Source organism: Oncorhynchus masou, chromosome 15 (assembly GCF_036934945.1).
Source record: "Oncorhynchus masou masou isolate Uvic2021 chromosome 15, UVic_Omas_1.1, whole genome shotgun sequence".
NCBI lineage: Eukaryota > Metazoa > Chordata > Actinopteri > Salmoniformes > Salmonidae > Oncorhynchus > Oncorhynchus masou.
Genome location: NC_088226.1, coordinates 23,213,227 through 23,228,755, shown reverse-complemented (window position 1 = coordinate 23,228,755; position 15,529 = coordinate 23,213,227). Strand labels below are relative to the sequence as shown.

The following is a 15,529-nucleotide window of genomic DNA, read 5'->3' as shown; positions in this document are numbered from 1 at the left end:
AGCATGGCCACCACAGCATTCTGCAACAATACGCCATCCCATCTGGTTTGTGGGAGTATTATTTTGTTTTCAACAGGACAATGGCCCAATGCACCTCGAGGCTGGGCGGCAGGCAGCCTAGTGGTTAGAGCGTTGGGCCAGTAACCGAAAGGTTACTGGATTGAATCCCTGAGCTGACAAGGTAAAAATATGTTGTTCTGCCCATGAACAATGACACCCCAGTAGGCCATCATTGTAAATAAGAATTTGTTCTAAACTGAGTAGCCTAGTTAAAGAAAGTTTACATTTTAAAAAAATATTAAAAGGGGCTATTTTACCAAGAAAGAGGGTGATGGAGTGCTGCATCAGAGGACCTGGCCTCCACAATCATCTGACCTCAACCCAATTGAGATGATTTGGGATTAGTTGGGCCACAGAGTGAAGGAAAGGCAGCCAACAAGTGCTCAGCCTATGTGGGAACTCTTTCAAGACTGTTGGAAAAGGATTCCAGGTGAAGCTGGTTAAGAGTGTGCAAAGCTGTCATCAAGGCAAAGGGTTTTTCTTTATTTTTATTTTGAAGAATCTCTAATATTTTGATTTATTTAACACTTGTTTGGTTACTACATGATTCAATGTGTGTTATTTCATAGTTTTGATGTCTTCACTATTATTCTACAATGTAGAAAACAGTCAAAATAAAGAAAAACCCTTGAATGAGTAGGTGTGTCAACTTTTGGACTGGTACTGTATGTATGGGGCACAAATTGTCTATGATCTATTTATATTTCAAAAATTTGACCCTCATCTGTAGATTTGACCGTCATGTTAAAAAATCAACACCATACTCAACCCTTTTCCACTCAATATTCGACCCCTCTCTATTTCCCTCTCCACAGACTCCTCCTCCCCCCCCCCCTTGTGTTCTATCTCTTTTCCTCTCCCACCCCTTTCTCCTATGCTCAGTTCAGTGTCAGTCTCCTCTTTCAAAGGACGCAAGGGTGGGAACAAGTCGCCCAACAAAGCATGTTACAGTGCAGACATGACTTGTCCGCCAGACAGCGAGAAAATCGTAATAAACTGCGGAGGGGTGCGACACGAGACTTACCGCAGCACCCTCAAAACTTTGCCCGGTACCCGCTTATCTTGGCTTACCGATCCGGACGCGTTTAGCAACTTCGACTATGACCCCAAAATCGACGAGTTCTTCTTCGACCGCCACCCTGGCACATTCACATTCATCCTCAACTACTACCGCACAGGCAAGCTTCACTGTCCCAACGATGTGTGCGGCCCATTGTTCGAGGAGGAGCTCGCCTTCTGGGGCATCGACGAGACGGACGTGGAGGCGTGCTGCTGGATGAACTACCGTCAACACAGGGATGCCGAAGAGGCGCTGGACAGCTTCGAGCAGCCCGAGCCAGAGGAGCCGGAAGACGACCTGGAGCTGACTGCGGACGGAGAGCTCAAGAGGCTGTGCCTGCATGAAGACGGGCGCAAGAGGAGCTGGTGGAGTGTGTGGCAACCCTATTTCTGGAATCTTTTTGAGGATCCATATTCTTCCAAGAATGCCAAGGTGAGTCCTCCCTCCAGCACGATACATGCTGTTGCGATGCTTGTATTGCGCTCTCTCTCTCTCGCGCGCGCGCTCTCCCTCTCACACTCGTCATGTCACTTCCTCTTTAAAAAATGTTGCGGTCCCACAGAGGTCTATTGCAGGTGCACAGGAATGTTAAAGTGTATTTAGAAGAGGGAGATCCTGCTGAGCCTAATGCTTATTTGGGCTATATATTCACTATCCCTGATGTATTTTATAATGGACGTCGTGTGTACAGACTGCAGTCAATGAAAGTTAGCTGCTATGTCCAAAGTTAATACGATGATGAGGGAGGGTGTGTTCATTGTGTTTCTGTCAGAATGACGGTGATGTTCGTTTTGATAGTGAAGGGAAATGAGTTCGAAGAAAAAAAACTGACTGTCATAAACATCGGTTAGGGATTTCCAACAAGCAGCCAACTCAGACAAGTGCTGGTGTACTTAGAAATTGTGACCGGTTGGAAATTGACTGTTGTGGTCCAGAGTGCGTTATTTTCTCTATTTTTGTCTAAATTATTCTATGTAGCACCCCCGTACGCTATTACAGTTGTGTGGGGAGACCCTCTCCCATGTACCTCGTTCCCTCTCACGCAGTCACTTGGTCGGTCCTCCATTCCTATACGCTTCTCACCTCGTCCCTCTATCCTTCTCCATTTTTACGCATTATTTCCCCGTTACCACTGCGTCTCGAGCGTACTGCATCCCCCCCCCCACACACACACACGCGCACACACTTTCCCACGCTTGATTAAATTGTCGTTCTTTGTGGACCTCTAGTGCCGACTCCGTCGTTGTCGTCGAGTGCATCACTCATTCTCGATTAGCGCATTGTCTCCTCGCGCACTCTCTCGTCTTCCACATTGTTCACTCCCCTGTTGCGCATCTCTCTCTTTCTCCTTGCCTTTCACTCTCTCATCCCACTTTCACCCTCTTGATCTCATCTTCATTTATCTCCTCACATTAATAACTTTTTCGTTTTAACAAGCCTTCTCGTGCTGCGTCCCCCCCAGACTATAGGCTACCTGCGTTTTGCGCACCCTGGCCGCGATTTTGGCGCATTTTAAGCAGCTAGTTTTGTAAACTACACTGGTGTCCACTTAGCTAACACAAGTAAAGTTAAAACCGAAATAAATGGATCATTAATGAATGGAACCATTGTCATGTTTGTGCCCACCACAGAAATTACTTCATTAACTCACCACTTTTCATTCTAATCTAGACCTAAACCTTTGACCATGCTCTCCTGCTGTTTAACCAACCTACCTGTTTGACCAACCAACCTGTTTGACCAACCTACCTGTTTGACCAACCTACCTGTTTGAACAACCTACCCATCACCAACCTACCTGTTTGACCAACCTACCTGTTTGACCAAGCTACCCGTCACCAACCTACCTGTTTGACCAACCTACCTGTTTGACAAACCTACCTGTTTGACCAACCTACCTGTTTGACCAACCTACCCATCACCAACCTACCTGTTTGACCAACCTACCCGTCACCAACCTACCTGTTTGACCAACCTACCTGTTTGACCAAGCTACCCGTCACCAACCTACCTGTTTGACCAACCTACCTGTTTGACCAACCTACCTGTTTGACCAACCTACCCGTCACCAACCTACCTGTTTGACCAACCTACCTGTTTGACCAACCTACCCGTCACCAACCTACCTGTTTGACCAACCTACCTGTTTGACCAAGCTACCCGTCCCCAACCTACCTGTTTGACCAACCTACCTGTTTGACCAACCTACCGGTTTGACCAACCTACCTGTTTGACCAACCTACCCGTCACCAACCTATCTGTTTGACCAACCTACCTGTTTGACCAAGCTACCCGTCACCAACCTACCTGTTTGACCAACCTACCTGTTTGACCAACCTACCTGTTTGACCAACCTACCCGTCACCAACCCACCCGTTTGACCAACCTACCTGGTTGACCAACCTACCTGTTTGACCAACCTACCCATCACCAACCTACCTGTAACCATTGAACTTGTCCTTCCTGCCAATCAACGTCTCCACCTTGTCTACCGCAGTCTCAATCTATACAAGTGAATGGTTATTTTAGGCTTAGTTAGTTTAGGGTTTTTGTTGCCAACCAACATTATGAATGAAAGCTTTCCTTGCCTCTATATGTTGATTGACCAATTGTCAACAGTTGCCTATCTCATTTTGCTTGTGGTGACATACACTAATGGAAAATTGTAAATGTGTACAGTAATTGTGTATTATCAACAGTAAAATACTTTAAAATGTTTTACTGCAGCACAACGTAAATTATGGGCATTGTGGGAAATTTTGTGAGATGGAAAAAATTGCTCTATTTAGAATGGCACTGTAATTCCAATATTTGTTGAGGATATATTTGTTGCACCCGTGAGTGAGAATGCTGTACCAATTTCACTTGTATGTAGTTATAGTGCCCCTTCAACTTAAAGTGTATAAGGGAGTGGCAGCAAGTCTTAAACCCTAATGTTTGAGCATTTTGCCATGTCCTGTAGTCAGTGACAGTTTGGAAGCCTCTAGAAGTGCAAGTGATATAAAACGCAAAATATTCATTAATATACTGTAATGTTTGTAAACACTTTACCTAGCAGCCAAACTGCTTGCACCAATCCCTTGTAATTACAGTAAATGTAATTACAGTAAAATACTGTGAAATACAAACCCTTAAACTCGTTTAATTTTTTCATTAATTTATTCACTCCGATTACAGTAGCATTACCTTTTTAAAAGTACAAGACAGTGAATTTTACGGTATTGTACTGTGTGTCATTACACAGTACTTACTTTGATACTGTGTACTGTAAAATTAAATACAACATTTTACTTGCCGCTGAGCGGCCTGTTAGATACTGACAAATTTACGGTAAGCCCTTTACAGTGTAGGCCTAGTCAGTGTATGTGAAATGCCAGCGATGAAGGTGACACACAGTAGCCCTATGTCACATGTGGCCCTGTAGGTATGACGCCCCAGCGGTTGGTTATTCCCCTTCCATAAACATTCATCCCTTCAACATGACAAACCATATTATAGCCCATTTATCTTCAGTATGGTGGCCTTTGGATTGAAGGCTATCCACTTTTTTCCTTCGTGGTGATAGGCTATCTGTGTGTGAAAACAGGGACATCAACAGGCCTGCACCTGTGACAAATGAACAAAGACACATCGGCATGAGTATTCAGGTAGGACCACACATCTGCGGAGATGAGAGAGCATTCATAACCAGGAACTGTTGGCTGAAATGTGTTGACTGTTGAGGATGTGCAGGCCAGGCCTGTAACGTTACCTGTTACAACGGCTCACTTGTGGACACCTGCACCCAAACACAAATTAACACCTTCACGCAGGTAACACTGAATGCATGTGGTTCCCTTGGCAACAGGATGTATGCTATGCTGTATTCTGGCCCAGGCTACAGTAGGCTATTACAGGTATAGGCTTGACATATAAATATAATTAGTAGAACCAAGGTCGTTCCATAGAGAACACACAGACCTATTTAAGGTGTAAGGTGTCAAGAGAAGGCAACTAAGGGGTTCCGCTCTTGATTAAAAATGGGATAATCATCAATGGTCCGTATAGGGCTGATTGCTTCAGTTTAAGCCTGAGATCTTCGGACATGGAGTGACGTTAGAATATTCACGGTCGCACAACAGGCGTAATTTATACCAGAAGTTGTCCTGCAGGGGCGGCTATAGCTCCTTGTCCTTTTAAACGCAAGTCCTTGGTAGAATGGACATTCTAATCTATCCAATGGGGTGGGTATTTCGAGTTGTGTATCTGTTCTACAAAGTCTAACTATATGAGATGAACTTACCTGATGTTCTCTTCCTGGTGTGGTGGCCCTCTACCTGACCTCCAAGGATGCTGTCTTCATGGGAACACAATACTGCAGGCTTTTGTTTCCCGGAGGTTTGTTTTAGAGGGCGCAACGGGCTTAGAGTCAGAGTTTACGTCCTAAAAGGCACCCTATTCCCTATAAGAGTGCACTTCTTTTGGCCAGAGTCCTATTGACCCTGGACAAAAGTAGTGCACTATCGGGAATAGGGTGCCATTTGGGATGTAAACAGTGTGGCAGCTCCAGGTATAGAAGTTGCCCTCAGAAGCAGATCTGGGATCAGTTTACTATCCTCCAATCCTAACCTTACCCAAAAGGAGGAGGGAATGCAGATATAACCTTAGATCAGTGTCTAGGGCCAATGTCACCCTACCCCAGAGAGAAATTACATCTAGGTCTCTTCCCAGGCTTACTCAGCAGGTAGAGTTGCCAAGATAACCCTCCTGGTTTCGGCGTTGAATTTTCCACATTTGTCATTTATCCCCTCCGACTATAAAGTGAAGTTATTTCAGCTGATTTTTCGAATGCTTGAGTGAAATGAATAAATGTAATCGATGTAAGTAGCCCTGATGTCAAATTACTTTTATAATCACTTAAAATGAGTTTGTTTTTGTCATGGCAGACGGGAGAGGGCATACACTGGATTGACCTATTGCTGATCAGTGCCCCTCTATCATCTAAAAAAACTATCGGGGGCTTCTCATAGATGTATGTACATTTATTGGGGCTAGTACTACTACTTTCACAGATGAGGGAGTTTACAGTGTGATGTGCATGGAGAAGATTCCTGGTAAGCTGAAATAACCACCCCATGATTGAGCTTTCCTGCTTTCCTGTAGGCTACAATGCTATTGCCCTACTGTGGGCTGATCCAAAACATGCTGATGCTTCTGAATGGACTTTTGCTTCGCACTGCAGGGTTGATTAGTAACATAGTGTAAAACAAGGGTAAGGTTTATAGCTTAAAACCAGTGGTGTAAAGTAACTTAAGTAAAAAATACTTTGAAGTATTTGTACTTTACTTTACTATATATATTTTGGACAACTTTTACTCCATTACATTCCTAAACAGAAAATATATATTTCTACCATACATTTTCCCTGACATACAAAAGTACTTGTTACATTTCGAATGCTCAGGCAGATCAGCAATATGGTCAAATTCACGCACCTATCAATATAACGCATTGTCACCCCTGCTGCCACTGATCTGGTGGACTAAACACAAATACTGCATTTTGAAATTATGTCTGAGGCTTGGAGTGTGCCCCTGGCTGTCCATACTTGTACTTTTGTCATACTCTTTTACTCAGGTATGACAATCGAGTACTTTTTTCACCACTGTACCTAAGTACATTTTAAAATCAAATACTTTTAGACTTTTACTCAAGTAATATTTTACTGGATTACTTTTACATTTACTTGAGTCATTTTCTATTAAGGGCATCTTTACTTTTACTCAAGTATGACAATCTAGTACTTTTTCCAACACTGTTTATAACACAACATAAGTAAACCAATCACAGATGACTGTGTTGTTTGGGATGGTGACATTTTGAACTTCATATTACAAGACATTGTGAAGAGAATAAAGAGGGTTAGCCCAAGTGGGACGTGACTTTACCACCACACACTTTGGAGCGAAGCGGAAGCACACCGTCACCTGTGCCAATATGATTAATCCACCCGGTAGTGGCTCTACTAAATGTAACTATAGCAGGGTCGCTACCACAATAAACCTCTTTCTCTCCTACACTCTCTTGCTCCCCCTCCTCGTGCTTAATTGTCTCTAAAAATCCATATCCATTTACGGAGACAAAGCTGTGCCGTGACCCAGATTATTGTGTGTTAAAAAAAAGAGTATTTTCTGGACTGGGCACATCAAGACAGCGTATTGCCCGGGCTACGCCTGTATGACTGGTCTCTGGTTTGGCCTGGTTGTTGAGACTGCATGCAGGGGAAAAAGCATTCGAATCCGTTCATAGCCCCAAATATCTCAAATAAACCACCCCCTCTGTCCTCCTACTGCCATTCAGTGACTGGATGTTGTAGATGCGTGTGTTGCTGTCTCTTTCAGGCTTCCTTTGTAACAGAGATGTTAACAGAGCCGGGAATGAATGACTGAAGAATGAAAGCATGGTGAATCCTTGGTTTCAAGTGGAGTGAAATCTAGCTGAAAGGCGTGGTTTGCGGGTTTATAAATTAGTGAGTGCAAAAGTGACCTTGCCTGCATATTCCTAAAGGTTTGGAGTATAGTAAGATACCAGGGACTTAATTTATCAAAAGTGCACAAAACTACTCTAAACCTTGCGCGCGCCAGTATTCCCGCTAAGGATGGTATTTATATATATTTTTTTTAATTGATGGGAAAGTGTACATCTCCACGCTAATCTCAGACCATGCGTATGCACACCTAGTGGTTGATCAACTGTATTGCAAGCAAAACACGTTTTTTTTTGGGGGGGGGGGGTCGAGGTGTTTGATGCAGGGGAATTATAATAATGGTAGGCTCATAAAAGTATTCAAACCTAGGCCTAATGATAAAACATATGCATTTCCTGTTACAAAGATCATATAGCAGCAAGTCGCCTAATATGTTTATTTTACTTGTATTATATAGGCCTGAATCATAATTATATTGCAGGGCATGTCTCTCTCTTTCTGACATGACTGGTTTATACCCGCTACACAACAAATATTCATCTTCTATTTAGTCATCGTTATTAGTAAGTAGACCGTGGGCCTATGAGAGTCTTAGTAGGCTACAGTAGTGTTGTGCGATATGAGCGCAACATAATAACCTGTTTAATCTCAGACCCTATAACATGTATTGATCATGTATTGATAAGCAAAATATTGCACAACAATTCGTATTTTGTGTGGGCTGTAGGCAGCATTTACTTTTAAATTGTTCAATAGACAATCAGTCTCGCAGAATGCGCAGCCAGTGTTCGGCACTTGCTATAGGCGAAATTTTTAAACATAAAAAAAATAATATTTGCAAAATATTAAAACATTCTGCCCACACCTCTACAAAAATGTTATCAAAATTGCCATTGCGCTGTAGAAACTATCATAGCCCAGTTCCAATATATCATAATCCCGCAGCAAATTAGGGAGTTTTTGTTACCATAAAAGGTGAATTGAGGGGCGCTTTCCAGGCGGGTTTGTAGCGCTAGTTCATGACTTTTTCTACATTTTGTTACGTTACAGCCTTATTCTAAAATGGATTTAAAAGAAATCCTCAGTAATCTACACACAATACCCCATAATGATAAAGCGAAAACAAGTTAAGAAATGTTTGCAAACGTATTAAATATAAAAAACTGAAATAACTTATTTACTTAAGTATTCAGACCCTTTGTTATGAGACTCGAAATTGAGCTCAGGTGCGTCCTATTTCCGTTGATAATCCTTGAGATGTTTCCACAGTTTCATTGGGAGTCCACCTGTGGTCATTTCAATTGATTGGACATGAGGTGCTTCAACAAAGTACTGAGTAATGGGTCTGAATGCTTATGTAAATGTGATAATTCTGTTTTTTATTTAAAATACATTTGTAAAAAAAAATCTCAAAACCTGTTTTTGCTTTGTCATTATGGGGTATTGTGGGTAGATTGATGAGGGAAAAAACGATGTGATCCATTTTAGAATACGGCTGTAACGTTAACAACATGTGGAACAAGTGCAGGGGCCTGCATACTTTCCGAATGCACACGGTGTGTTTGATAAATCCCAATAATTTGTTGCACATGCAAATTGGTTGATAAATGAGGCCCCTGACTTGTTTGTAACATAATACATGTTGTGGTCCTATATGGCTCAGTTGGTTAAAGCAACGCTCGGATTGGGGTTTTCAAATCCCGGCGCCACCCATGCGTAAAATGTGTGCACCCTTGACTGTAAATCGCTTTGGATAATAAACGTCTGTATTATATTATTATATGTTCTGAAAATGAATGAAATAAAGGAAAACGGTGTGGAACGGAGAGGACAAAAGGGCTCTAGCACAGCATTGATTAGGCTACAAAATTGACTACAGAGTCCCGGATTCGGTTTGATAGTGAGAAACAGCATATCGGTTGGTGGTGGCTTATTCTTTGCACGGCGGGTGAATGTCGTCATCGCTCTGCGGCGCTGACAGTGTATCCCTCAACTCTTTATCATATCCAACACACGACTTGTTTTATTATCACGGATGCAGGGCTGTGCGCTGGGTGGCTTATTTTCACCTTCTAGCCCACCGGAGCCCTCTCCCCCCCTCTCCTACTCTCTCTCTCTCGTTGTGCTATAGCGTAGCACTGCGGTGCTGATAGTAGCTGACTTCGCGCCGATTTCTGCTGCAGCGCAGCACACGAAGCAGCGGTCTAAAAGGAGAGGAGAGGGGGAGGCGGAGAGATCGGGGGCTGTTTGTGCTAGCCCTTTTAAGACTTCGATCGAGAGTAAAAGCATTACAACTATTGTATGGGGTCGCTTTTCCCCTCTTTCGCGTATTTGTTTTTTGCTTAGCCTTGCAATCTTGGATGTGCGTATCCGCTTATTGATTAAACCATATGTCTCCGTGGCTGTCTCCACCAAATGGTGTTATTTGCAAAGCGAAGCCCCACTTTACGCAGCGAGTTGAGCTGCCCCCCCCCCACACACACACACAGACACGGAGAGAGGGGAGGGGGGTAATGCGGGTAGACGATAGCCGAGTACCCGCTGTTCGTGGCGATACCTGTCAAGCTCTAGAATGGCTGACTAGTCTCCTCTTTCACATCATGCCCGTAGAGGTTACCTCGTGCGCTGTTTAGTCAGTTTGAAGTATTCTGTCATATTTGTGTGTGTGTGTGTGTGTGTGTGTGTGTGTGTGTGTGTGTGTGTGTGTGTGTGTGTGTGTGTGTGTGTGTGTGTGTGTGTGTGTGTGTGTGTGTGTGTGTGTGTGTGTGTGTGTGTGTGTGCGTGTGTGTGCGCGCAGACTGACGGGCGTTCAATATCACACCTCTAGAGAGAAATTAACCCTCGTCCACCTTGTAAACTTCCCGAACGACCCTGGTCCAGTTTCACTCTTGTTACAATTACGACACACACACACTGTTCTTTGGAGAATGTGCTGCTACAGAGGTTACCCTAGATATCAGAGGGAGCGCTTGATATTTGATGACATGTCAGGAAAAAAAATCTGTTTAACCTCTGTGTGATCCAGCTCTGTTCATGTCACGCGCATCCTCACGCCTCTTGGCTGAAGACACGGTCGGTAGGTCATAGCTATGTTCCCCTCCCAGATATACCTGCGTCGTGAGGAAAAATAAATAACATAACAAAAAAAATAAGTAAATTACTCTCTTTAGTACTAGGCTTAACATACAGCGGAGCTGCGTATAGACCTGCTTGCTTGGTGTCACACTTTTGCCCCCAGCCCCAGTCAACACACCTGACTCCAATAATCAACAAATCATGATTTCCAGTTTCTAATGCAATTAGTTTTAAAGGATCGAGAAAAAGTTTGGCACAACACTGACCCCTGCGGCCTGGCTTTTTCATCCCTGCTCTAGTACCGGACAGCTCCACCCACACCTTCTGTATGTCAGCACTGGACAGCGATAGTCTGTTGGCCTATTTCAGCACTCGACCGCGCCTAGACCTCTCCATTTTACTACTTTACTCGCCTTTCTACTCGTGTGAACTAAAGTATCTGACTAAATAATGGCTGCTCTTGCAATCTATTATGTTACAGGAATGCGACCAGACAAGTTGGTGTCACTTATAGCCTAGGTCTACTCAGTGTGTCGATTGTCGAGGACGCGTTTAGGGCACTGAGTTATAGCATTCAGTTCACTCTGCCGGTCTCGAACACTTGTTCGAACTTCTCTGACTGACTCAACTCTCCCAGGTCTCATTGTCTCCGTAAGACACGTCACTGAGAATCAGGGGAACATCTCAGCAAAGTTTATTCTCGAAACATATTGATCACTTTGTGTTATCCAACTCCAGTCCTCGAGTATCCCCAACAAACTATTAGCCTAAAATAAACAGTATAGTCTACTATACGTTTAGGGGCATCCGTGTTCCTAATGTTAATGGGCACACCCCCGGAAACTGCATAGCTTGCGAAATCTGTATTTTTCTTTCTATCCATAGTGTAAAGAAAATGGCTAGCCTACTGGATGGCACATGCACAATACTATTCACCCAGGAATCAACTCATTGGTGACGTGGCCGTAGAGATCAAGAGCAAACACGTATTTGATTACTTTGATGTGACGTGTTCCACTTTTTTAAAATGGGGCTAAATCATTCTGGTCTCGGTGTGTCGGTTGTCTCTTTCTCTCCCCAGGTGTTTGTAAACAATCTGTGAATAGGGGACCCGGGTGCCGAAAATAAACCGGCGTGTGTGAACTAGATTCCTTTGTACTGTATACGTCAAATGTGTGTCGTGCGCACTCCGACAGACTTACTCGCGCGCATGCTCGTGCCGGAAGGGATCTCACCTTTCTCCCGTCGGCAGTTTTATTTATCACCAGTACTCTGTGGAGGCATTGACCACTGGGAAACCTTTCATTCCCAGGCCGTATTGGTCTGTCTGTGGCCGATTTAAATGCTGCTTCTGCTGCGGATTGCCATTTCTGTGTTGTTCTTCAGTAAATGTAATGGGAAACGCTTGTGACAGAGTCGCCTATTTGGAGGCTTGTTGACATTGCGTGAAAAACACGATCTCAAATTTCCTTGGGCATACAAATGTTGCACTCCACTCCTTTTACACCACCTTGCCGTTTTTCTGCTAAGGTTTCTGTTTGGCTGGATCCTATTTGCGATTCTGTCCCTCTACCGCCCCCTCCTCCTCTTCTACCTCTAAATATAGATAGAAAGAGGGGAGATGGGCTGCATCTTTCCTCCTCTTCCCCATACTGACACGCACACCTCCCCCGGTGGTTTTCGCTGGACGTTACTGCACCTCCGTTGCACATTCCCATGCAGCAGAGTGCTTTGCAGAAGCAACCGGCCACCGTGTGCATCAAAACCGCCCGTGGTTCTTTTATTTTACCGATGTGCGTGCTGCCCGCCCTCAGCGGCCGGTTACTTGGCTTCCCTTACACCGCGCTGGCTGGTTTGCAGCGTGTACCCCAGCCACATTGTTTTCGCCCTTGTCGTCGTCGATTGTACCTGCTCGGAGTGTTTCGTGTGAATTGCATCCACTGCGGTGGCAGTGGGGCCCCTCCGCGGGGAGAGATGCGACAAACGTCGGCGGAACTGAAAGCTTTCAGCGCCGGTGTTCTCATATAGGGCCCAATCAAGGGGGCTTTTGAAAAAAAAAAATCGAATTTGAGGGAGAACTAAATAATTTAACAGTTCTTTTTTACATGCATGGTAGGTAATCTACCTACTGGTCACATTATGTGTAACCTGTTTTTGAAGTAATCTAATAAAACAATAAAAATATATATTTACTGGCAAAATGCAGACCATTGACTGTATGTAGGTTTATGTTTGAGGTAGGAATCATATAGGGTTTTGGCCCTGTGTTTCCCATAACAATATTCTGTTGTATAGAGAACAGGCTTTGGTGCTGCACCACAAAACCTAGATTTTTTTCACCTCCAGAATTGAGTAGCGGCAGGGACCACCTCCTATAGCCTTTCTGTCACACACACACACACACACACACACACACACACACACACACACACACACACACACACACACACACACACACACACACACACACACACACACACACACACACTTTCTCTCTGTGTCAATCCTTGCATCATCTAAATTTGTACCTCCCCTTATGTACATCCTGTTCCTCAGTGTCCTTTCAGTTCATAGAGGACTGTCCCCATTCAAATACTTTGAACATGCATACTTCCATCCTTCTTTCAGTTAGTCAGGGACTGGCCCTGTTCAAATATTTAACATTTGTATCCTTCCATCCATCCTTCAGTAAGTCAGTATCTGGCCCCGTTCAAAAACTCTAAACATGCATCCTTTCTTCCTTCGTTCAGTTAGTCAGGGACTGGCTCCATTCTTAAACTTTAAACATGCACCCTTCTGTCATCCAATCATGCACATCAGTAATAACCTCAAGAAACAGCTGAAAGGAAGGAGGCAGTCTGAAAGTATTGGAACCGTGCCCTGGAGTCAATGTCATGATAGCCGCGCTAGCCCACTGAGCTAAAGACTTGGCGTTTGCCTCTGGGAGCGAACACGAGTCTCCAAGTCCCAGGCAAGGTGACTTGTGTCACTAGAGTTCAGTTTGGCAAAATACCACCACTCCATTCACCTGATAGGGGACAGACAGAGGAGAGCAGAGAGCCACGGGGTGCTGCAGTGCAGATGGATCTTCCCACTGAGCACACACTGGATGAATCAAAGTTGTTTGAACGTCATTTGTCAATTAATTCATTGTGACGTGGAATTAATGTGAAACATACATTGGATTTGAAAAAAGTCATCAACCAGTACTGTTTTCATCTAATTTCAACCAGTGTTGTAAACATTGAAATGAAGGTCAACTTCAACTTAAATACATTGACTTAACTTGACAAACAGGTTGTTACATCAATCTAATATCAACATAATTAGAACTGTATACGTTGAAATTGCGCTGAAAATTCCACATAGAAATATATTCAATATTTTGGGTGGTTGAAATAATGTTGAATTTCATATTTGATAAGACATATGTTATTTGACCTTGTTTCAATGTTGATAGTAAAATGCTATGTTTGAATCAACGTCATTGTTTCAATATTATGCCATCAGCCAAAATAGAGGTGTATTGAAATAAAACGTGAAGCCGCAGTCCAACGATTCCTGCCCGAACAGTGACTCCTACTGGAGCATGAGGGGTAAATGCATTTCAGTGAGAACAAGTATACCATCTGAATGCCTACCTCTATGAACCCTACTTAGCTTTGGCAACAAGCTGTGTTTGATTCAGCTGAGGTATCATGTTAACACATCTAGACATTGATTAGCTTCCATACTTACTTGCGTAGACGACCTAAATAACATTGAATGGTTGAAAGTAACTCCTCTAACCTTTCTGACACAAGCTGTATGTGAAAGTAAACTGGACTGAGGTTGGGTTTACGTCATTTAAATACAAGTCTATGTATTTCAGTTGACATTTTACCAACCATTTCAACGTTTACAACACTTGTTGAAACGAGATGAAAACAGCACCGGTTGATGACTTTTTAAAAAAATCGAATGTATTTTCCATGTTGATTCGATATCACAATTCGTTGACACATTACGTTGGAACAATGTTGATTCAACAAGTGTGTGCTCAGTGGGTTGGCTCTGGTCACTTTATGTGCTTAAACAGCTGATTTATGATCAGATCTAACCAGAACCAGTTAGAGCAAAAAAGTATTATAAGTGGCCCGGGATCAGTTGAGGTATTAATGTAAAGCATAAAAGATAAGCTACAATAAGTTGTTACAAAAGGATTTCAGGTGAAGGGTCAAGCCAGTCATACAGGCTAGCTAAGGTATAGTGCTAGAGTTATAGCTTGTTAGAGAAACACTCAAACAACCTCTGAATTAACTTGTAGTGTTTGACCTGATAAAAAAATACCTCAGACAGCAACATTTGTCACATAAAAGGCAGTTTGGGTGTTTTTAATGTGTGCAAATGTTTTGTTTTTGTTCCTTCTATACTGCCTTTAATTCTATTCATAGGAACCATTATAGAGATTGTTTTTCAATGAAAAGCACATTATCAATTCAATGTATTATTATCGAAAGGAGAGGTAGCAGGCAGGGCGTGTGTTCATGTGACACATGGCTTGTGTCCCGCTGGTCTACATCCTCTGGGGGAAGGGGTAGAGGTAGGGTTGGGAGGGTGCCTTACCTGTTGACCCTGAGGGAACACTCTTTCCCCTTGTGTAAAAATGGCTAATTTGGGTGAAAAAACCCAACACTTAAACACCCCTTTTCTTTCTCCTCTTTCTCTTCTCTCTTCCTCTCCCCTCCTCCACTTCCCTTCCCTTCCCCTCTTTCTCTCCCCTCTTCCGAACCAGTCTTCCCCTCTACCACTCAGTTCCCCATTTTCCCCCTCTTCCATTCTTTCCCTCCTCTCCTCCACATCCCTCTTGCTCTCCTCTCCTCCCCTTT

At 43.5% G+C, this 15,529-nt stretch overlaps 1 protein-coding gene across 3 annotated transcripts in view; it reads left to right on the top strand.

Moving 5' to 3' along the window:
- Positions 1-934: 934 nt before the first annotated feature.
- The window catches only part of LOC135555953 (potassium voltage-gated channel subfamily C member 1-like), a 102,677-nt gene continuing 88,082 nt past the window's right edge, over positions 935-15,529 (top strand). For all 3 annotated transcript variants that reach the window (XM_064988772.1, XM_064988771.1, XM_064988773.1), the window contains exon 1: positions 935-1,552. In XM_064988772.1, coding sequence (XP_064844844.1) covers positions 935-1,552 — 618 coding nt within the window. The remainder of the gene's footprint in view (positions 1,553-15,529) is intronic.